This window comes from Scyliorhinus canicula, chromosome 18 (assembly GCF_902713615.1).
Source record: "Scyliorhinus canicula chromosome 18, sScyCan1.1, whole genome shotgun sequence".
Taxonomy (NCBI): Eukaryota; Metazoa; Chordata; class Chondrichthyes; order Carcharhiniformes; family Scyliorhinidae; genus Scyliorhinus; species Scyliorhinus canicula.
Window position 1 is genome coordinate 90074300 of NC_052163.1, and position 24535 is coordinate 90098834.

The 24535-nt window shown below is 48.6% G+C and overlaps 1 protein-coding gene across 4 annotated transcripts in view; it reads left to right on the top strand.

Moving 5' to 3' along the window:
- LOC119953207 (SH2 domain-containing adapter protein F-like) overlaps nucleotides 1–23458 on the top strand; it is a 334703-nt gene extending 311245 nt beyond the window's left edge. For all 4 annotated transcript variants that reach the window (XM_038777218.1, XM_038777219.1, XM_038777216.1 and 1 more), the window contains one exon: nucleotides 22451–23458. In XM_038777218.1, the coding sequence (XP_038633146.1) occupies nucleotides 22451–22637 (187 nt within the window). In that variant the 3' untranslated portion in view covers nucleotides 22638–23458. The remainder of the gene's footprint in view (nucleotides 1–22450) is intronic.
- The last annotated feature ends 1077 nt before the right edge of the window (nucleotides 23459–24535 follow it).

Genomic DNA, 24535 nt, shown 5'->3' on the forward strand with positions numbered 1-24535 from the left:
CCCTGGAGCTGTGAAGCATTTATGCTAACCACCATGCTACCGTGCTCTAACCACCATGCTACCGTGCTTGTTCCTCTAAGTGGTCCCATTGCTGAATATGCCCTGTGGCATGCTGCTAAATATGGGACAATGACTGGTTGTCCTGTTGGCCGCTGTTAAATTGTGCAGAAATTAGTGTTCGGCGAAGGAACAAAATTTCATGGGCGCGATTCTCCGCTGCCCACGACGGGTTGGAGAATAGCGGGAGGGCCTTCCCGACTATTTTCGCGGCGTCCCGCTATTCCCCCCCCCCCCCCCCCCCCCCCCCCCCCCCCCCCGGCCGCCCCCTGACACAAATCGCTGCTTGCCGTTTTTTACGGCGAACAGCGATTCTCCGCAGGCCGATGGGCCGAATACCGCAGAGTTTTACGGCCGTTTTCACGGCCGCGATCACACCTGCTTTCAGCGTTCGTGAAAACGGCCGCAAAGTGCCCGTTCCGGACAACCATGGCACCGATTGGCACGGCAGCACCACGGCCGTGCCAAGGGTGGCATGGGCCTGCGATCGGTGGGCACCAATCGCGGGCAGTGGGTCCGATACCCGCGCACTATTTGTTCTTCCGCCGCCCCGCAGGATCAGTCAGCGGGGCAGCTGAGGGGCATGACGGCCCGCGCATGCGCGGGTTTTGACGTGTCTGCGTGATGACGTCATCATGCGCATCAGCCGGCGTGACGCATGACGCGCGGACTTAGTGACGGTCGCTAAGCCCGCGATGCCGTGCTTCACGGGGCCCCGCTGCTAGCCCCGCCTGGGGGGGAGAATCGGGTCCCGGGAGGGGGCGCGGAGGCTGTCGTGAAACACGGCCAGTTTCACGGCAGCCTTTACGACTCGCCGCATTTGCGGAGAATCGCGCCCCATAGATTTCATTGAATTTACAGTGCAGAAGGAGGCCATTTGGCCCATCGAGTCGACACAGGCCCTTGGAAAGAGCACCGAACTTAAGTCCACACCTCCCCTATCCCCATAACCCAGTAACCCCACCTAACCTTTCTGGACACTAAGGGCAATTTAGCATGGCCAATCCATCTAAGCTGCACATCTTTGGACTGTGGGAGGAAACCCGTAGTGTCATAATATACACCAGTATATCATGGTGCAGACACACACACTGATGGACATACACTAGGACTAATCAACATGCACAAACACCGTAGCCAATCACCAGTTAGAACACACGCACTATAAAGACAGAGGGCATCACTTTTCCCGCTCATTCAGGATGCTGCCTCTCAGAAGTACAAGAGCTTATCAGTTACAGTACAGACTCTCACCACGTGCTGAGTGATTCAACTGGTTCGGACAGGCACAGGGCTCTAGTTAATCTAGCATCGTGTAAACCCACAGTTATAGTATGTCTAGCATTTTATAAGAGTTAATAAAATAGTGTTGAACCATCTTTAGTGTTGGTGACCTATGTCTGCTTCACGGATCCAGAGTGCCCAACACATCACGTAGGAAACCCACGCAGACACGGGGAGAACGTGCAGACTCAAGCCAGGAATCCCACCTGCGATCCTGGAGCTGTGAGGCAACAGTGCTAATCACTGTGCCAGCGTGCTGCCAAAATAGGTCTGGATCACTGCTCACAATGCCTGTTGGGTAACTCAGCTGGGACACGTGAGTTTCTCTGGATGTCAGGTGAGGACCAGATTAGGTAGGGAGCTGACTAGGCGAATTGGTCCTCGCTATGGGTCAGTGTGGTCAGGATAGGGAATAAAACGAATGTCAAGATATTGAGCTCGACCAGGCCATGCTTTCTTGATAGACTAAACCTTCTTTGCCCTCTTCCTAATCCTTCCTCCCTCTATCACTCTGCCCCCACCCCCAAGGGTAGTAATAACTCTTCAGGGTGAAATCAATACACTAATGAGGATATGAATTAGGGAAGAGAAGTGGAGAGGGTGTGAATGTTTATTTATTTTTATTGAGGGATTAATGATTTGAAGTGTACACTTGGGGAACTGTGGAGTCTAATTACACACTCAATTATAGTGATGCACAATGAGCCAGCTTCGTGCCAGCATTTGGCATTACTTCTGCCCCACAGCCTCTATTTAAACACATACCGCACTTTGTAAACACACATTTTAACCTCAGGGTTGGAATCAACCAGACTACCATCTTCACAATGTTCATTTAAATTTTTATTCTTAAAATTACATGCCAATGCACAGAGGTAATGGGCAATTAATCTATCTCATTACTTGTTCCAAAAACCAATTCAAATTGCATCTGATTCATGGTCTAGGTCTAAACTGAGAAGAAAAGGCATTGCACCTCATCTTGGGCTTGATCTGACACTTGATCTTACTGAAAGGTCATTTATACTGCAGCTCATTTATTGTTGTTGGAGACTCCACTTTAAAGATCGTTATTGTTTTGGATGGGCCACGAAAGACTCCAGTATCTCCCCGTTCTTTGCTGGGATTTAGGAGCCACTGGCATTGCCAGCCTGTCGCTCCCACACCGCATGAGCTACTCTTCACTAGACAAGGCTTGCATTGCATCAGTACTCAAAGCTCAGCTTCAGGTAAGGTCACCACTCTGATCATCAGTGGGGCGCATACGCCTGTCTTCCATCCATTTTATTGATAGTGACCACCAAAGATCTTCCTCCGCACTGGTGGGCTCTCTGTTACCTCACTGAAGCCAGCTATAATAATCCTACCATGACTGAACCACCCATTCAGTGCTGACTTGGAATCAAACTGGGGTCTTCCTGTTCTGCACCCCATATGTATCAACCTAGAAGGAGGAATTACATAGCATGTCACAGGATGCCCCTTCAAGGCCAATGAAGTACTGATTTTTGAAGGCAAAGCACCATGATAATGTAGGAAATGCAACATCCAAATCACACACAGCAATCTCCCACATGCAACAATGTAATAATGACCAGGTACTCTGGGTTTTTTGTCTGCTGATTCGAGGAATAAGTATTATTGACTGAGTTACACTGGTCTGAATGCCCCTGCTTTACTTTCAAACAGTACCATCAAATGTTTTGGGTCCATCTGAAAGGGCAGGCAATATCTCAGTCTGCTGCCTTATCTGAAGGACAGTACCTTTGAGAATCAGCAAAAGCTGAGCAACAGGCTGAGAAGAACTGACAGGTCAAAGCGAATTCCTGAGTAAAAGCCTCTGTGACATGTAAAAATAAGTCATTACACTGAAAGTTCAAAGGGGTACAAGCTTGTTATGTAAGCTGTGGATCTTTCGATTACAGCTCATGTTCATGTATTTATGTACATGAAAAGCTGAAGAGTTTAAGCATCGGAGAGACATGATTCATTTGTATTGGCATATGAGCACATGCTTTGCTTTCACCCCCAAACACTGGGCGGGATTCTCCCAACGGAAGAAGTGCCGACGCCGGAGTGAAAACCGGAGTCTTTCACTCCGACGTCGGAGGCCGCTCCTCGCCCCCTGTTCCACCACGCCCAGGGGGCTAGGAGCGGCACCGCGTATTTACGCGCGCCAGTCCTTGGCACTGCATAGATTACGTGGCGCATCACCCGTCCCGCAAGAAATGTCGGAGTGATCGTGCGGGGCGGCGGAGGAAAGGAGTGCGTCCTTCAGAAAGGCCGGCCCGCCGATCGGTAGGCACCGATCGGCGGGCCGGAAAATCAGCGCTCGCCCGTTACAAACGGCGAGCCCCGATTCTCCGAGCGGCCAGCCATAAATCTCGGGCGCGCCGGTTTAGTGGGGGGGAGAGTCGTGTGCGGGTGCCGGGGTGGTGTGGCGGGACTCGCCCGGTGCCCCCGCGATTCTCCCACCCAGCGTGGGGAGGGGAAGAGAATTGCACCCACTGTTCTTTCTCTGACTCCCTGTACTTATGGTGTTCCATTAATGCAGGCAGGCTTCAAGAACACTTGGCTGCCTGTGTTAAATGCAGGTAGCTGGTGTGTATAAGAAGGCCCTGGTTGCCAGTGAGTGCTTTAAATATCACTGCAGCTCTGGCTGAAAGTAGATGTGACATTATACAAATATACAGTATGTGAAGAGTTAATACTATGTTTAGCCTAAGCACTAGAGGGAGCTAAGGGACAGTACTATAAATTACACTAGCTCTTAAGCTGAGGAAAGGAGATTAGACTGGAGCCAACAAAGCTAAGATTCATAGTGTATTGCAGAGTTAGTTAAGATATTATAGTTATAATTTGTAGATAGTATTAATGAGTGCACTTTAATTCTTACATGTATGTTTGCTATTCGGAATAAGTGTAGAACTCAACTTTAGTAGTGTTAATAAAATTTGTTTAGTTGTTCAAAAGGTCTTTTGGTATCTTTGTGATCACTACGCCTTCCATCCTGGAAACACCTCACAAAGATCACCACAGTAGAGATAGATTTCTTCATTTTAAACTAAAGTTAAGAAATTCACAGAGCAAGTACAGGGAGCGACAGAATTCAGATTCACATCCACAGAGCAGGGCGGGGCGGGAGGGGGGCATTCAAAAAGAAAATGGAGAGAGCACAGGCCCAACATGTTCCCTTTAGGGTGAAATGTAGGAGTTACAATCCCAGAGAACCTAGGATGCCAAGGAATATTCAGGATTGGATAAGAATAACAAGAGAGGCTTTTAGTAGGTATAAAGGGAGCCAATCAGCAGAGGCCTTAGTGGAGTACAGAAAGTGCAGAGGGGAACATAAGAAAGCAATTAGGAGAACAAAGAGGAGGCATGAAAAAGCTCTGGTGGGTAAGATTAGGGAGAATCCCAAGATATTCTATAAGCACATTAAGGGGAAGACGATAACCAGGGATAGAATAGGGCCCATTATGGAACAAGGGGGCAATTTGTGCGTGGAGCCAGATAGGTCAGATGGGCAGATCAGTGGCAGATGGAATTTAACCCTGAAGAGTGCAAGATGATGCATTTTGGAAGAAGTAACAAGACACGGGAGTACTCAATGAATGGCAGCTCAGAGGGATCTTGGGGTGCTTGTCCACAGATCCCTGAATGCGAAAGGGCAGGTTAATAAGGTAGATTTTTTGTTTAAGGGGCAGCTTAGCGTGGTCAATCCGCCTACCCCGTACATCTTTGGGTTGCGGGGGTGAGACCCACGCAGACACGGGGAGAATGTGCAAACTCCACACGGACAGTGATCCGGAGCCTGGATCGAAACTGGGTCGTCGGCGCTGTGAGACAGCAGTGCTAGCCACTGTGCCACCCCTAGGTTAATAAGGTAGTTAAGAAGGCATACACCAGGTACCGGGATGGCAGGGGAGTGAGTAGGGACTATGGTTGGGGGAGATGCAGGGACAGAGGGGTTTTGTGACCCATTGCCACGGTTGGCGTTTGTATTTTTGTGACTATGTATATATTAAAAATGCCATCAATAAAATGTTTTTTTTTAAAAAGGCATACACAACACTTGCCTTTATCAGTTGTGGCATAGATTATAATAGCAGGGAGGTTATTTTGGAACTGTACAAAACCTTGGTTGGGCCACAGCTGGAAAATGGGTGCAGTTCTGGTCGTTTCACTGTAGGAAAGATGTGATTGCACTGGAGAGGGCACAGAAGAGATTCATCAAGATGTTGCCTGAAGAGAGGCTGGATAAGCTTGGGTTGTTTTCTTTGGAACAGAGAAAACCTGATTGAGGTGTATACGATTATGTGGGCTATCGACAGGGTGGATAGAACATAAGAACTAGGAGCAGGAGTAGGCCATCTGGCCCCTCGAGCCTGCTCCGCCATTCAATTAGATCATGGCTGATCTTTTGTGGACTCAGCTCCACTTTCCGGCCCGAACACCATAACTCTTAATCCCTTTATTCTTCAAAAAACTATCTATCTTTACCTTAAAAACATGTAATGAAGGAGCCTCAACTGCTTCACTGGGCAAGGAATTCCATAGGGAGCAGCTGTTCCCCTTAGTTGAAGGCTCAATAACAAGGAGGCATAATTTTAAGGTGAAAGGCAGGCGGTATAAAGGAAATTTCAGGAAAACAAATTTGACCCAGAGGGAGGTGGTAGTCTGCAATGCACAGCCTGGGAGGGTGTCTGACGCAGGATTGCTCACAATCTTTAAAAAGCATTTGGATCAGCACTTGAAATGTCATTCCAGGCTCTGGGCGAAGTGCTGGAAAGTGGGATTAGAGTAAATTTAGTGTAATTTTGTTGGTGCAGACTCATGAGTCGAAGGGCCTCTTCTGTACTGCATGACTCTATGACATCATCCCGGAGAGTGGGAGAGGTAGAATGCTCTGCAGAGAGCTTGTGCCGACTCGATGAGCTGAATGACCTCCTTCTGCCCTGTAAAGATTCTGTGATTCTGCTCGAATCTCCTCTGCCAAAGAAAGGATAATGTTTTCAAAATGCTCCTCCTGCAAAGCGAGGTTTTAAAAAAATTCTTCCATATCATTTTTACTGTAAAAAAAAATCAATCAACTTCTCTTTTTATTTCTTCGACTTGAGCAAGGAACGTCCTTTGGATCAAATTTCCGTATCGCAGCATTGGAAACTGCTCCCAGCATGGCCCTTTTTATAGACCTTTGGTTTAACAAGTGGTGGACGAACAGTGAATTCATGATTGAGCTGTCTGCAGCAACAGGATCACACGTCGATTGAGTAATAGCCTTTTGGAAAGCATAACAAACCAATTTAAGCAAAAAAGAATGTGGCTGAGGAAAACTGAAACTGAGAATATTATCCCTGGACATTGTGTAGCTGAATGATTAAGAATAGCTTCGAGCAACTGCCATAAATTTGGATTTGAACAGCTCACTTTATACTTGCCGATTCAACTGATTCCATTTCTGGGCAGCAGGTTAATGCAGTTTGAGAATGCAAATAACTAAACAGTCTATCCAATTTATGCCGAACCTTTTGCAAAGGGTAATTTTGGGTCTGTTTCTCTTGTTATGGTCTGGAGAGTAAATGTTGAAGTATTCCAACACTAACCCTGTCCTCGCCTATGTCACTTGCAGGGATGGCATAGAGCAATAAGGAGGACGGCTGATATCTTTGTTCCTGCTTCCGAATCCAGGATTTTAAATGATTAGAACACACCTGATCACTCCTCCCGCTCGGCTAACCTGGCAAAAGCCAGGAACACAAAATTTACTGCAGACACCCCAAACAGACCATGCAGTATCCCATGAGGTCATTAAGAGAGCTTTGTGTATTTTATATTATTTCCCTTCCAGGTAATGAGGAGAATTTCTAATCAATTGAGAAGTTTTTAAAAATAAATTTAGAGTACCCAATTCTTTTTCCAATTAGGGGGCAATTAGCATAGCCAATCCATCTACCCTGCACATCTTTTTGGGTTGTGGGGGTGAGACCCACACAGACATGGGAACAATGTGCAAACTCCATACGGGCAGTGACCCGGGCCGGTATCGAACCCTGGTCCTCGGCGCCGTGAGGCAGGAGTGCTAACCACTGCTACACCATACCGCCCTATCAATTGAGAAAGTTAGCTTTCATTTCGAATGATAGTTTTATTTATTGTGTTGTGAAGAAATAATTTTTTTTTAATTCATTGACGGGATGTGGCTATTCCAGCGTTTAGTGCCCATCTCCAATTGTCCTTGAGAAGGTTGTGGTGAGCTGCCGTCTTGAACCACTGCAGTCCTGAGGTATAGGTGCACTCACAGTGCATCTAAGGAGGGAATTGCAGGCTTTGGACCCAGCAACAGTGACGGAACGGTGGTGCTGTATTTGAAAGGTCGGATGATGAGTAACTTGGAGGTCAATCTCCAGGTGGTGGTGTTTCCAAGTATTTGCTGGCCTTGTCCTTCCAGATAGTAGTGGTCGTGCATTTGGAAGGTGCTGCCTAAGGAGCCTTGGTGATACAAGGCATCTTGTGGATGGTACACGCAACTGCTGTTCATCGGTGATGGAGAGATTGAATGTTTGTGGGAGGGATACCAGTCAAGGGGGCTGCTTTATCCTGGATGGCGTTGAGCTTCTTTAGTGCTGGAGCTGCAGCCAACCAGACAAATAAAGAAATTGTCCATGAACAATGCTGCATGTGAGAATTTGATTCAGCCATTCTGTGAACTCTGACCAACAATCCTGACCTTCCACACATTGTTCTGGTTTCGACAATGATCAATGGTTTAACAGAAAAAAACATTTATATAGTGCCTGTCATGACCTCAGTTTGTCCAAAAGACATTTAAAACCAATGAAGCATTTAGGAAGTGTAGCCATCATTGTAATTAGGAAACAGGGCAGAGGGTGCCCTGATGGTTGAAGTGGCATGACAGCACAGTGGTTAGCACTGCTGCCTCACAGTACCAAGGACCCAGGTGCAATTCCGATCTTGGGTGACTGCCTGTGTGGAGTTTGTACGTTCTCCCCCTGTCTGTCTGGGTTTCCGCCTGGTTCTTTGGTTTCCTCCCACAGCCCAAAGATGTACAGGTTAGTTAAATCGGTCATGCAAAATTGCCCCTTAGTGTCCAAAGATGTAAAAGATGTGCAGGTTGGATGGGGTTACGTAGTTAGGAGAGTGGGCCTAGGTAGAGTGCTCTTACGGAGGGTCGGTGCAGACTCGATGAGCCGAATGGCCTCCTTCTGCACTGTAGGGGTTCTATGACGGTTTCTGCACAGCCAGCCTGCAAAAGTAGAAGTTAAATGAATGATCATTGGCATGATTCAGCGACCGCATTGCGCCTGGGGCGCACTGGATAAAAAGTGGGAGAGGACAAAATCGAAATTTGCACCAGGCCCGAACCATTTTGCAATTCACCCGGCCTGTCTCCAGATGGCAAATTCCGGATCATGCCCAAACAAGGAGAGCACATCATTAAGTCTCATTTGCATTAATTTCAATCACATTAATGAGATTGACATCAAATGCAGTGAATTACCCAGCTCCACAACAGGAAGTCACACAGCGTTGTTTCGTACTCCATTTCATAAACAGGAACCTGGCTCAATGGCTACTGAGGGAAAGTGAGGAGGTGAGTAGCCCGTTCCATTTTCCGGCATGCAACTAAAGGGCACCGGAGCTGTACACCCAGTGCTCGGAGGGTGTGGGGGGGGAGACCCTCCTCAGGGGAGTTGGGGGGGGAGACCCTCCTCAGGGGAGTTGGGGGGGGGAGACCCTCCTCAGGGGAGTTGTGGAGGGGAGACCCTCCTCAGGGGAGTTGGGGGGCGGGGGAGACCCTCCTCGGGGGAGTTGGGCTTGGTCCGGGGGCTGAAGCTTTCCAGGTCTGGGGTCATCTCTAGACCGGACTGGTCAGGGGCTTTGCGTCCGTGAGGCCTTCAAGCCATCTTTAAATATTGTGAAGACCCATAACAGGGGCAAACAAAGAGGCAGCTCATCTGTGCACCAACTATTTCAGTTCCAGGCCCTGCTGCACTTCTATCCTGAAATTCAATTTCACTCCCTTTGACTGTGAGCGGCCTCTAGCTTCACAGCTTAAGGCTATTTCAAATATGGAATTAGTTGTGAGAACACTTCACCCTCCTCAGCTCCCAAGTGCCTCCTCAAGGGCACACGTGCCATGTTTCAAAGGATGATTGCACTGCAAGTCTATCAAACTTTGATCCTGAACAATGTGCCTGTACTCTCGGAGCGTCAGCACCATAGAGGCAGCTGCCAACTATCAAACACCAAAGAACAGGACTTCACCATGGAGGATCTTCTTGCGACCAAGGGTAAGTGTGTGGGTGAGCGGAGAGATGCTGATCCCGGTCTCCCTAATGTTCCTGGCAGAGGCCTGAGGTCTAGAGGCTCCTGATGTGGCTATGGGTGAGGAAGGTTTGCCACCACAACTGGCTCGCTGCATGGCACACTTAGAGAAGGCGGGACAGTCATGGTAAGGGTTGGGGGGGGGGGGGGGCTTTGGGGATTTGAGGGACCCAAGGTGGAAGCCCTGACTGATTGTCAGTCTCCTTTTCCAATTTCTTCCAGACATAACTATTTTTGCTGGAGTCGATCCCATGCTGGCTGCCCTTCATTGCTTGTGGCAGACGTGGCGAGTAGACGCAAAAGAAGGCAGCAGCAAACACACAAGCTGGAGGTGGCACCCCATTTACAAGGAGCCACTGCACACCCTGCAGACCAGGCCACCCATCAGGCTGAGGAGGGACCCAGAAGGGGAGCCCAGCGATGGCCCAAGGTGTACATGCATCATTGGTCATTCAATGAGCTGATGGACACCGTATGCCGCAGAAGACTCCGCCTCAACAAAGAGAGAGTGCGACACCTGTGCCAAGTCCTTGCAGCAAATGGCACCTCATGGAGCAGGACGACACCCACTCCCAGTGACAGTGAAGGTCACTGAAGCCTAAACCTTCATGCCATTAGGTGATTCCAGGGCTTCAGGGGGGATCTGTGTGGCGTATCCCAATCTTCCGCCCACATCCGGGAGGTGACGGATGCTCTGTATTTCTGGGCATCAGATTATATCAACTTGGACCTGCACCCCCAGGCTGCAGGACTTTCCGCCATCACCGGGCTGCCCCAGGTCCAGGGGGTGATCGATGGCACGCATGTCGCTCTGCGAGAACGGGGCATCGGGGAGTGCCCTAAATTAGTAGAAAGGGGTTCCACACGCTCAATGATTAGATCGTGTGCAACCACCATCTCCGAATCATGCACGTGTGTGCCCGCTACCCTAGGAGCATGTATGCTAGCTATACTCTGGGGCACTCAGAGATTCCCGGTGTCTTCGAGGCCCACACCAGGATGACAAGTTGGCTTATGGGGAAAAGGAACACCCCCTGAGGTCATGGCTGATGACGTCAGTGCAGAGGCCTGAGACCTGATAAAATGAGACTCAAGTTGCCACCCGTACTGTCATTGAGCGGTGCATCGGGCTGATGAAAATACAGTGCCACTTCCTGGGCAACTCTGGTGGTGGCCTGCAGTGCACTCCACAAACTGGCACAGCAACTGGGCAACATGCTGGAGGAGGAGCAGGAGGAGGCTGAGGGGCACGCAGCTTCCTGAGGAGGTCCAGGAGGGCTGGAGGACATGCCCGAGAAGGAGCTAGAGGAAGGAGGACAGGCAAAGACAAGCGTCCAACACACCAGGAGGACTGGTGAGGTCCTCATTGTCTCCAGATTCTCCGAGGCTGTGTCCGTCAGCTCAATGTCTCCCCCATTTCTGACCCTCGCCTCCCATTTCCCTCCTACCCCCCCCCCCATTTCCCACCCTCTCCCATTCCCCAACCTCCCCCCTATTCCCCACCCTCTACCCCCATTCCTCCCCATTACATCTTGCCCCCCTAATCACACCATCCCCTCCCTGACCACCCTGCCCCCCCCCCCCCCCCCACCCCGGGTTTGTGTCACCCCAGGGTGATGGGGCGGTAGCTAGGGAGAATGGAAATCTGTCACAGTAAAATATTCACTATTAAAACATGTCACACCTCCTCCATGTGAAGCCTGACATTGTCGGCAGGCCATTATCCAAGGCAGGAGAGTGATGATAACTCGCTGTCTTTCTGCTGACAGCGCACTCACACCCATCCTCTGGAACGGGGTCTGCATCGGGGGCTTCTGATCTTGGACCACTATGCCTAGGAGGGGGCGGGGTGGAGGTGGGGGACAGAGCGTAGGGCAACAGGGCCAGGGAGTGCAGACACTGTGACGCTGTGAAGATTAATATGACAGAGGCTTCACATGGAGGAGGTGTGACATGTTTTAATAGTGAATATTTTACTGTGACAGATTTCCATTCTCCCTAGCTACAGATATGACTGCACCTGTGCCCACTCAATGATCCTCACTCTTCTTGGTCTTTCCTGGTCCACTACTATGCCTAGGTGCATCCCCAGGATGCACATCAGAGGTGGAGGGAGCCTGCTGCCTTCTGCACCCTGTGGCCTTTGATGCCCTTGGTGGAGGACCTCTGGAGGTCTGCGGCCGGGGGAGGGTGGGGGGGGTGGGGGGGGGGGGGGGGGGCACTTACCAGTGTCACTGGTGTTGCCGTGCCATCCTGTTCTGCCTGTTGCCCTTGAGATGCGCCAGTGTCAGGAGGGGGGATTCAGAAGAACTGGAGACCACCGTAGCCTTCTTTGTGGCTGGCCCTGGGTTGACCTCCAGGTCTTCCTCCTCTCTGATGGGACCCGTAGAGCCCTGGGCCACTCGATGGGATGGAAGGGTAGTTGGAGTTAGCGCCAGAAGCCTGTAAGTCTTCTTGTGCTACCAGTTCTGATGGCTCGCCACTGTCTACACCATGGTGTCGACGCTCTGGGCCATGCTCTACAGTGCCTCGGCAATGTCCATCTCCATCTAGGACACGTCCCTCAGTGGCTGGGACATGACGTCGAGGCCCTCAGCCATGGTCATCACAGACTGAATCATGCTTTGGACACTACCACTCAAGACGTGGGCATTGTTCTTCAGGTTTTCCACTGCGGTTACCACCCTAGCATGTTGGCCTCGGTGCCAAGCATTGTTGGCACCATCTCCTCCATGTGCAGTCTTTGGACCTCCTCCAATCAGCGTTGCAGTCACTGGAATGTTGCTGACACCCCCTACTGAACCTCACGGCTGTGGCAAGGGGTGTCACAGATGTGGGGCTGCAGGGGAGTAAGCAGCATGGACAGGATTGAGCATCATTTGTTGTGACTGGAGAGACCAATTTGCTAGTGCCCGTCCCTTCTTCACCTGGCACTAAGAAATGACATTGACCCGAGGTCAACTGATGTTTTTTCCATTGGGGTCTCTATTCCACCATCTGGTCCTCTTGTCCTCTGCTATTTGCCCTTCCTGACTGCTCGTCTCCAGGCACTTCAGTCAGGCAGTTAGGACTTATCATGCAGAGACTGTGATCCCAGACAATTTGTGGTCTCACTTACTGATGTCCTTGGATTGCAGACATGGGTAACCCATTGATCTCATGTCAATAACAATCTCACCAGAGATTTCATAGAATTTACAGAGCAGAAGGAGGCCATTCGGCCCATTGGGTCTGCACTGGCTCTTGGAAAGAGCATCCTACACAAGCCCACACCTCCACCCTATCTCCTTAACCCAGTAACCCCACCCAACACTAAGGTCAATTTTGGACACTAAGGGCAATTTATCATGGCCAATCCACCTAACCTGCACGTCTTTGGACTGTGGGAGGAAACCGGAGCACCCGGAGGAAACCCACGCACACACGGGGAGAACGTGCAGACTCCGCACAGACAGTGACCCAAGCCGGGAATCGAACCTGGGACCCTGGAGCTGTGAAACAATTGTGCTAACCACTATGCTACCGTGCTTCCCGAGTATGTCATGGAGTATGACTTTGGGGATTCAGTCCTCAATTTGGCACACATGACCCAGCCAACAGAGTTGTCGCTGATTCCAGAGAACAAGCATGCGAGGGATCCTTTCACGCTGGTGAAGTTGCATATTTGGTACTCCTCTTGCCAGAAGATGCCCAATATTCTTCTGAAGCAGCAGAGGTGGAAGCCATATGGCCATTTTTCTCAGCTTGTGTAAGTTGTCCATGCTACGCTCCTGTAATTGAGGGTGCTGAGAACATAAGCCTGGTACACATGGAGCATTGTATTTTTGATCAGATTTTTGTTGGTCCACACTGGACTTCTCAGCTTTGAAGTGACAACTACCGTTGGAATCCTGGTGCTGATTCCAGCATTAAGGACCAGTTTCTGGTCATTCTTGATCCAAGATATTTGAAGCTATTTTTCCAATTAAGGGACAATTTAGCATAGCCAATCCACCTACCCTGCACATCTTTGGATAGTGGGGGTTAGACCCATGCAGACACGGGGAGAATGGCAGCCCGGTGGCGCAGTGGTTAGCACTGATGCCTATGGTACTGAGGACCCGAGTCCAATCCCGGCCCCGGGTCACTGCCTGTGAAGAGTTTGCACATTCTCCCTGTGTTTGCGTGGGTCTCACTCCCAAAACCCAAAGATGTGCAGGTTAGGTGGATTGGCCATGCTAAATTTCCCCTTAATTGGAAAAAAATAATTGAGTACTTTAAATTTATTTAAAAATAGACAGGGGGAGAATGTGCAAACTCCACAAGGACAGTGGCCCGGGGCCAGGATCGAACCCGGGTCCTCAGCGCCATGAGGCAGCAGTGCTAACCATGCTTACCAGCAGCGCGGTGACAAGTGGTTAGCATTGTTGCCTCACAGCGTCAGGGTCCCAGGTTCGATTCTGACCTTGGATGACTGTCTGTGTGGAGTTTGCACGTTCTCCCAGTGTCTGCGTGGGTTTCCACTGGGTACTCCAGTTCCCTCCCACAGACCAAAGATGTGCAGGTTAAGATGTGTTAGGTGAATTGTCCAATAGTTAGGTGGGATTACAGGGCTAGGAGTAGGGTGCTCTATCGGAGCAAGGGCCGATGCAGACTCGATGGGCCAAATGGCCTCCTTCTGCACTGTAGGGATTATATGATGTGCTACCCCAGGTATATGAAGCTGTGGAGGTTGTTGATGTTGATGGAACTGGAGTCTCCACGTCTTGGTCCATAACTTTGGTCTTCCTGCATTTTCCCTGCAAGTGAGCTTCAGTGCAGGATGCCTGCGAGGGCATCATCTCCAAACAGCTCATGGACTAGGACATTACCCACTTTGGCCTTGGTATATAGTCTTGCCATGTTGAACAACAGTGTTGTCTACCTAAGTGGCTCAATTGGAAGGGGATGGGAAGGTCACCATCGGCCTTTCCCATGAACTTGAAACCACAACCTATAGGCTCAGAGGAAAGATTGCTACTAACTGAGCTATTGCTGATCCGAAAGGGGAATGTTACAGCATATTGTCCCATCTTGAGTGTACTGGTTCTCAACTGGAGCAATCAGACTAGCCCCATCATCCCTCTCCCTTTGATCACTGTATCTTCCTCTGTTTCAAATATTTACCTAACGTTCCCTGAATATTGCAATAGCCTCTGTCTCAACTCTGTGCATAAAGAAGCCCATCTGCTCACTCTCCCACTCATAATTTTAAATTTACCACTAACCCCAAAACCAGAGGAAATATTCTTTTATTATTCACCTTATCATCCTGTGTCAGTTTGATTGATCTCAAATTCAAACTGGGTTTTTTTTGACAACTAAGAGTCAATCTTCCCACTCACTAAAATCTCAGATAATTAGGATATAAATCAGTGAGATCCATGTACAAATGTGTAATCTCCTCCCGCTGCATTCCCTGTGCGCTGATTTAGGCAGGCATTATTTGGATGAATCTCTAAATCCCTGCTCGTTCCTAATCCCTTATCAGACTTCCAATGAACCCTCACTGAACTGTCTACGGCAGACTAATATTTAATTTGACACAAGTTGTGGTCCTTAATTACAGATTCTATAAATATCAATTTCATTTCCAAAGCATTAACTTTCATAATTCATTAATTTTCTAATTATGCTTCATTTCCTTTCTTTCCACCAATTTCATTCCCTCCTCCCCTGAACCCACTGCTTCATACCAGGTTATGTTTCCAGAGCTGATAGTGTCTTTATAGTCAACTCCGAGGGCCCATTCATGGAGCATGCGTCTATTCAGTGAGCGCCGCCACGCTTTTTGATCATAGATCCGATAATGTCAATGTCCAGGCCTGGTTCCAAATAACCCTTGTGCTAGAATGGCTTTACTCAACACTACTCAGGATCGGGAACGCTGATTGATTTTACACCACTGCTACCCAGGAAAACTGAGGTTGATGATAGCCCCTTTCCTTCGAAGGGGAAAGGAGTCTTTTCCTCAGGAAATGAATGAGGAAGCAGTAAGAATGCTCTAGAATTGAAAATTTTTATTTAAAATTTAGAGTACCCAATAATTCTTTCTCCAATTAAGGGGCAATTTAGCATGACCAATCCACCTACCCTGCCCATCTTTGGGTTGTGGGGTGAAACCCACGCAGACATGGGAAGAATGTGCAAACTCCACACGGAGAGTGACCCAGGGCCGTGTTTCGAACCCGGGTCCTCAGCGCCGCAGTCCCAGTGCTAACCACTGCGCCACATACCGCCCTCAGAATTGAAAACCTCAGCTGAGGGCGCCCCTGTTCCAAGTCCAGCCCATCATCGAGGGCGGGAAGGGTGGAAGAGGAGGCGAGGGGAGGTAGGAAACACTTGTGAGTGACAATGGGAGATAGGCCGATGAATTCTGCCAGCTGCTGGTGCTAATTTCTTCCTCCTATTTCCATAAAATTCGTTTCCCACCCTTGCGCGTGAGATGCAGTAGAGCAGTTTGAATAATTCTGTTTCCAGAGTCAAGATCAGGCCCTCTCGTGGGGGAGGGTTTCTGATGAAGTCATAAACAAATTATCTTTGCAAGCAGTTATGATTTCACCATGAATACCATGACACCATGCGGAGCAGACTACCCCTTCAGTGCAGATAACCCTTCACCAACCACACCATAGAAACATTAACACAAATATGGATCCCCCACACGGTAGGCAGGTCCAAACACTGTGTGGGGAGGTGGGGGGGGGGGGGGGGGGGGGAGATTTACCACCTCCATTTTCAGTGTGTAGGGCTGGTAGCAGAGTCAGAAAATCGAGGGAGAATCCTGAAATAGCATTCGCGCCAGTGTTGGATTCGGATTCGGATTTTATTTTATTGTCACTTGTACCAAGGTACAGTGAAAAGTATTTTTCTGTGAGCAGCTCAGCAGTACATGAAAAGAAAATTTTTAAAAATACATTCTAGTTACAATCCTGCTTAATGTTATAACTGGACGGAAAGTGTCCAGAATGGAACCCTGGCTCATAACATCTATATTTTTTTATGAAACGTAGAGGAGCAGTGTCACAGGACCACTTATTAGTTTTAACAACAAGAAAAAAACATTTATTAAACATGAAAAAATTGGATTATTATTCAATACCTCTTTACTCCCCCCCCCCCCCCCCCTTAGCTTAACAAATACACACAGATTTTAAGATTAACACCGATTAGAAAGTACATCTTAAGCTACAATAGTCTCATCAACACAAAGTCTCTTTTAAAAGGTGGTCAATTACACACACACTGCTCTCATCCCAAGTTAGTGTCTGTAGATTCTCTTCAGAATCTCCCCAGACAATTGCCACATGAGAATGTCCAAACTCCGGTCTCAAAAACATGCTTTAAAATCTTTTCTCACGGTAACACTTTCCCTTAGCAGTTTGCATTTTGAAATCGAGGCCAGGTTTTATAAACAACTCTTAAATAAAGCTTCTACTGCACATTTGGCAGTGAATCCAGTCCAGATTTTACACCAAGGAGTTCTTTTTCTTGACTGTTGTACAAGCTTCAACTCTCTATACCCACACTCTGGTAAAAAGGCTGCTGTCCCACTTCAAATCTGGTTACTGCAATTGTCTCTTTAACTCATAACACCTTGTTTACTTTTTCTCTAATTCCTCTGAATAACACCTTAGTCTCTGTTCTCTTAACCTCGGTTGTCTCAGACATTCTTTCTGTCACAATTCCCGGGATATTGGACTGTAACTTAGAACATAGAACAGTACAGCACAGAACAGGCCCTTCGGCCCTCGATGTTGTGCTGAGCCATGATCACCCTACTCAAACCCACGTATCCACCCTATACCCGTAACCCAACAACCCACCCCCAACCTTACTTTTTAGGACACTACGGGCAATTTAGCATGGCCAATCCACCTAACCCGCACATCTTTGGACTGTGGGAGGAAACCGGAGCATCCGGAGGAAACCCACGCACACACGGGGAGGACGCGCAGACTCCGCACAGACAGTGACCCAGCCGGGAATCGAACCTGGGACCCTGGAGCTGTGAAGCATTTATGCTAATCACCATGCTGCCCGATAGCATTGTTCTTAGGAAGCCCGCATCTTTGCAGCTCCCATCCAGTCAAGTCTTTTTTCTAACAGAGATGAGAGATGTTCACTCCCCAGTGTCCTATCTACAACTACAATATATTCAGCCAAAACTGAGACTTAAAAGCTTTTCCACCTTATAAGGCCTAAAGTTGCAAAACAACGACTGCTACTACTATTCATTTTTCATGCCATAATCCTTTCTAAGCACAATAGAATCACAGCCCAGCATCAATTGAACAGTAGGTTTTACCCTTCCACAGAAACATTAAATGAAACACACATAAAACAATACCTTATTTCTAATGTTTACCAATACAAATATAAATCCCTTAAAACTACCTTTGTTTTTTTTTAAATTTAGATTACCCAATTCATTTTTTTCCAATTAAGGGGCAATTTAGCGTGGCCAATTCACCTACCCTGCACATCTTTGAGTTGTGGGGGCGAAACCCACGCAAACACAGGGAGAATGTGCAAACTCCACACGGACAGTGACCCAGAGCCAGGATCGAGCCTGGGACCTCGGTGCTGTGAGGCTGCAGGGCTAACCCAATGCACCACCGTGCTGCCCCCTACCTTTGTTTTCCTAACAGTGGCAGGATTTCCCCACTCTATTGTCCCCACCCGGCCAATGGTGTAATAGGGTTCCTGCCATGAAAAGTCAGGTACCCTGGGCGGAATTCTCCGACCCCTCGGGGGATCGGAGAATCGCCCGGGGCCAGTGTCAATGCCACCCCCGCCGTGTACCGAATTCTCCGCCAGCCGAGAATCGGCGGGGGTGGGAATCACGCCACGCTGGTCGGCGGGCCCCCTGCGGCGATTCTCTGGCCCGCGACGGGCCAAAGTCCCGCCGCTGACAGGCCTCTCCCGCCGGCGTGGTTTAAACCACCTACCTGACCGGCGGGATTGGCGGCGCGGGCGGGCTCTGGGGTCCTGCGGGAGGGGGGGCGGGGGCGATCTGACCCCGGGGGGTGCCCCCACAGTGGCCTGGCCCGCGATCAGGGCCCACCAATCGCCGGGCGGGCCTGTGCCGTGGGGGCACTTTTTTTCTTCCACCCCCGCCATGGCCTTCACCATGGCGGAGGCAGAAGAGACCCCCTCCCCTGCGCATGCGCCGGTATGACGTCAGCAGCCGCTGACGCTCCGGCACATGCGCGGACTTACGCCGGCCGGTGAAGCCCTTTCAGCTCCGGCTGGCGTGGCGCCAAAGGCCGTTCTCGCCAGCCGGCGGAGTGGGAACCACTCCGGCGCGGGCCTAGCCTCTAAAGGTGCGGAATTGGGGAGGCCCGACGTCGGAGTGGTTGATGCCACTCCAATACGCCGGGACCCCCCGCCCCGCCGGATAGGGGAGAATCCCGCCCCCTATTGCCATACATTTAAATGTAATTTGCGGGCCTTCCTGCTGTATCATCCCCCCCACAGCTCTTGACAAATGGGGATCTGATGTAACAAACCCACTAGGGGTGTACAGGTAAGTTCAACCCCCAGGAAGGTGATGGTCTGCCTGGCACTGACTGGGGGTGGGATGGCGGGGTGGGGTTAGGAGAGGGCTTCTATTGGGGAGGTTACGGATCAGAGGAAATTCGCTCGGTGTGTGTTGAGGGGTGGGGTTCTAAAGGTGTTTGTGTTTGTATTTCAATTGTGGTTGGATCCTTAAAAATGATGCCCCGATGTTGCTGATGGGATGGGTCAAATACGGCAGGAAAGCCTTGGCAAGGCAGCTGGTAGGCTGCCCTTCACTCTTCCTTGTTGAACTTGAACTTTGGGGTGCAGTCTACTGTTTGACCCAAAGTTCTAGCAACTTCAAATTTAGTCTTGCTTTAACCTTAGAATGTACAGTGTAGAAGGTGGCCATTCAACACATCAAGTCTGCACCAGCCCTTGGAAAGAGCACCCCATGCCTCCACCCCATCCCCGTAACCCAGCAACCCCACCTAACCTTCAGACACTAAGGGCTAAATTGCCCATCTACCTCATCTGCACATTTTTGAACTGTGGGAGGAAACCGGAGGACCCATGCAGACATGGGGAGAAAGTGCAAACTCCACACAGACGGTGGCCCAAGGCTGGAATTGAACCCGGCTCCCTGGCGCTGTGAGACAGCAGTGCTAACCACTGTGCCACTGTGCCGCCCGAGACAACACTTTGAAAACAAATTGTAACGTTCCACCCACCGATGTACTTTTCCATTCTGGTTCAATTCGTAGGCTTGTTTTAAAGTTAATTTCTGTCCCTCAAGAAAGCATCCATTATATCTATTAGTAGATACAGCAGGAACCCTTTGAAGGTCACAAGGTAGTTTTTCCACCATAAGTCATTCTCATGTGGAACTAGTTTTCAAGCAAAAAACTGGCAATTTTATAAACTCGATTTTACCTTAAAAGTGAGTGATGGCAGCAGGAAAGTACCAGAAATGATTACTCTCAGTAGCCAGGTGCCTGGCACAGGTGGAAAACCATCATCATGGTCAAGGGTTTCTAAACCGAGTTACTAAATGAGGCTTCCTTGACAAGGGACTATGCATTGAACAGAACAGCGCTGTGGTTGTAAATATACCATATAGACTACAGCGGTTCAAAAAGGCAGCTACCATCACCTTCTCAGGGGCAATTAGGGATGGGCAATAAATCCTGGTTGAACCATAACCCATGACCGAATAAATTTAAAATGACAATTGGCCGGGTCTACATTACGTGGATGGTCCACCCTACCAGATCTTTGCAAAAGAGGAGATGCTTCCCCAGTATGACAGGGCAATTGCTGTGGAAATGCTGTGCCAAATAAAATTAATAATTGTACAGTAAAACTTTGAATCTGGCCGCATATTGTAATAGCCCTCACATTACCAAGAGGTCTAGTGATAAAACAGAACTTTGGGATTGATCAGTTGTGATTGAAATTCAATTACAATTAAGTCAATGTTCACACAAGATTAGTCAGTACAATTGAATATTTGAATTCCTAAGCTAACGAACAGTGTGGAGACACTATTCCTTTTTTAACTTGTAATTACTTTTTTTCTTAATTGGAGTCACACATGAGCAGGTATGGAGCTACAGAAGCCACCAATGGAGATTAGAGCTCAGTTCTGTTTACAGAGCTATCATCATCCAGGGGCCGTTCTTCACACGTGACCAGAAAGTGGGGTGGGGATGGGGTGGTAATTTTAACTCTAAACGATGCTGTGGGATAAACCAGAGAATTTTGCTGCCTACAGTTGCTCTCCTCCTGGATCCTAGCAGACCAACATTGTCTGTGAGTTTTCAGAGATATCTTAGAAATCATTCACTTCCCAGAGTCCATCTCCATACAGGATGAATCACAAGGGCCTTGTATTCAAGTAGAAATGCTATTTTTGAGACCCCAAGAGACTGTCTTTTATCTTGGAAGATAGAAGAGAGTTTAAAGCATAACCATTTACGACTTGATACTCTCAACACTTTCCTGGGACTTTGCAGACTCACAGTCTATCTACTCTTGGCACACAGGATGCTGTCATTGTCTCCAAGTGTAAACACCTTCCACCTTATTCCCAGTAAAACAATCTGGGCGCCTTTTAATTTATAACAATGAAACCACTTAGACTTGCAGTCAAGCAGACGTCAGAATCACCCCGCCCCCACTTGATTTTATCTTAAATTAACGGCACAGTCCCAAAATATAACCACCTAAGGAACCTCATAATCTCACCAACTGTAACGTTCACTGGGAAGCAATTTCTTAGGTGGTAGTATTATATTACCAGTAACTAAGTGTGGTGAATGTGATTCACACCGGATTATAATCTGTATATACATGTGTCTATATTGTAAGGGCAGTTGCACTATCTGACCACCAGGGGAGTAGCTCTGGGAATGCTCAAGAATTGTATTGGGCTTCTCCCTTGGCTCCGCCCAGGACTCCTCCCCCTGGAGCTGCTGTATAAAGATCAGTGCCACATGGTCAGCCGGCCAGTTCACCGAAAGTTCAATGGCTAACAGGCTGGCTCTGTTGTGAGTATATTAAAACCGCTATTCTAATCCTACAAGCACGTGTCCGTAGAATTGTTGGTTCCAACAATAAGGTTAAAAAGCAGCCTCTAATATTCCATTTGTCTGGTCTGCTACACTGGCTCAAACCACAGATGGATTGAACCCTTGGGCACAGAGACAAAGTACCAGAGCCGGTGCTGCCATCAACCATGGCTTGTGAAGATCCCCCACTGACGAGTGGAGGACAGAGAACGATGGGTCGATAGCCTGTGATTTTTCTGGAAGTTGTGATTTCCCATCTTGAGCTCCCATTTAGTACTATTCCATTCCGGGAACATCCAGGTGGACAATCAGCCAATAGTTTCTGATTGTGGACTCATGTGACACCCTCTCCTTTCCCCTCACCAACCCCCTCCCCATCAGAAAAAGCAGGGCAGCATCTCACCCAACGTGATAATTGCTCACATGCAACTTGTCTCATTTTGTATTATCATCAGGGTGAATTCAGTCACAAATACAACTGCATTGGAAATGGTTGTAAATGCAATTTGCATGCATGTCTGTTTAACATTCTCAGGATTTATAATCAGCTTGTGAAACAAGAATGGTGTAGATTTTTCCTTGTTAGGCTAATCCTATTCCCCCTCCACCCTTGCCCTCATTTGCAACCTGTATCTCATCCTGACTTTTGCCACCACTCTTTCTCTCCACAGGAGCAGCCAAGGATACATGCACATGAAATTCAGCAGGACAAAAGACTGCAAGTACATCCTCGGTCAGAACAGCCCGCCATTTGACAGTATCCCAGAGGTCATAAACCACTACACGAGCCACAAGCTGCCAATTAAAGGTGCTGAACATCTCTCCTTACTGTTTCCTGTGACGGTACAAACACTGTGACTGGACACTGCCCACAGCATGGCAGTAAAAAGAAAGCAAATCTGAGGGGAAAAGAAAAGGAGCCTAATCTTAACGGACATAGAATGTCAACATGAATTTCAGTCACCTGGCTTATGATACTGAATTGAATACAGTGCTGAGCTCCAAATCTGGGCTGTGATATAATTGCAGGCCATATCTGTTGGCTATCTCATTTCCTGGGCTTATATTTCAAAAGTTGTGGTGAATTGGATCATGAATGTTGCTGTAAAGATTCGGTCACTCGTTTACTGGAAATATACAGAATGTCTTTTATTTCTCCCGTGCGCCCGCGCCACCCCTCTCTTCCTGTGTATAGTACTGCGGGCACCTGACATCCTCTGGTACCTCACCCACGTCACTGCATCTTAGCTGGCTGCTTCACCATGAGGGGGTCACGACCAAACTCAATCGTGTCTTCACCCGACATACAGCACTCACACCTTTCCAGGAGGGGGTAGGGATCCACGTTCATATTGACCTGGAGCTGGGAATCTCTGTTTGTCTTTGCCCTCACCATCTCCTGACATAAGGGACATTGAGGTAAATTACCATGCCGTCGTCCCCTGATTGAGCTTAGCTCTGTTAACAATAACCAGGAATCAAACCTGGGACCTTCCTGGTGTGTGAGACTGAGTGCAGTACAGTGCAGTGCTCCAACCAAGTGAAGCATTAAGAGGGGAAGGTGGGGGCTGGGGAATGAAATGCAATGTCTTGGGGTTCCAGTGTAATATGTGTTTTCTATTTTCAATAATATTTTCTGTAAATATCTAACGATTTTTATAAAATATGCTTGGAAGAAATGTCTGAATGCATAATTCACAAGTGAGGCTTTGAGCACAAAGTGTTCTGTGCAGAGGTTTTAAGAAATTATGATGATCACAGCAATTATTATGAGAGATTAAGGTGAGTAATGAGGTCATTACTGAAAGCATCTCATGCTGCTTTGGTGACAAAGTATTTACAAATTCCTAATTTGTTTTAGAAATCCAACCTTTACAGCCCAGCCATCGGTCACACACACAAATGCTTCTTGATGCCTGTTCAGTCTTTTCTACCTCTCTTCCTCTTTACCCTGTGTCTGTCTGACTGGTTCTCTTTCTACGCCCGTGACTCCTTCTGCCCGTCCATCCAACTGTCCTTCCTTCATTTTGTCTATCTCTCCCTCACCATTTCTGTCTTATCTACCTGAATGTCCTCATCTCTGGTTCCTTCCCCCTGCCTAACTCTCATTTCCTCCATCTATCACTCTTCCTCCTGACAGTCTGTACCTTCCGTTGGCATTTGCTTCTCTCTGTATCTGTGACCGAAATTTAATGCCCTCCACTCACCTTCCCACCAACCCACCCCAATGGAAGGGGTCATTTAATTGGACTAAAGGGTGGAGTATGAGGATCTCAACGTCTTCCTGCTTCTGCCCCGATTATGTCCGGGGCGGCTAGGCCCCTGGATGACCTTCACACCTCACTGACAAATGAGGCACCTGAGTGGGCAATTAATGAGCCTAATCCTGCTGCCAATGGTACTCACTAAACAGAAAGTGGGGGACGTTCCATGTGGCAAGTCTGAACAGCAAAACCTTCAGGGTCACTGTGGTTGTAGACTTCTGGCGATTTGTGGGTGGGGTGTGAGACCGTCGTCATCAGGCACTGCACTACACTCTTTCCACCGTCACTCCCCTGTGTCCTGGGCCCACTTGACAATCCTTGGGTGGATGCATTACCAGCAGCAGCCACTGTCTCACTCGTGGTGCTACCGAGCAATGCACAACTGCTGGCCGATGATTTGCCAGGAGTCCTTGGGCGGCAGATGGAGGGCGATATTTTCACCCCCCAGCTTTCCAACTATTGGGTCAGGACACCCATCATCTGCATTAAATA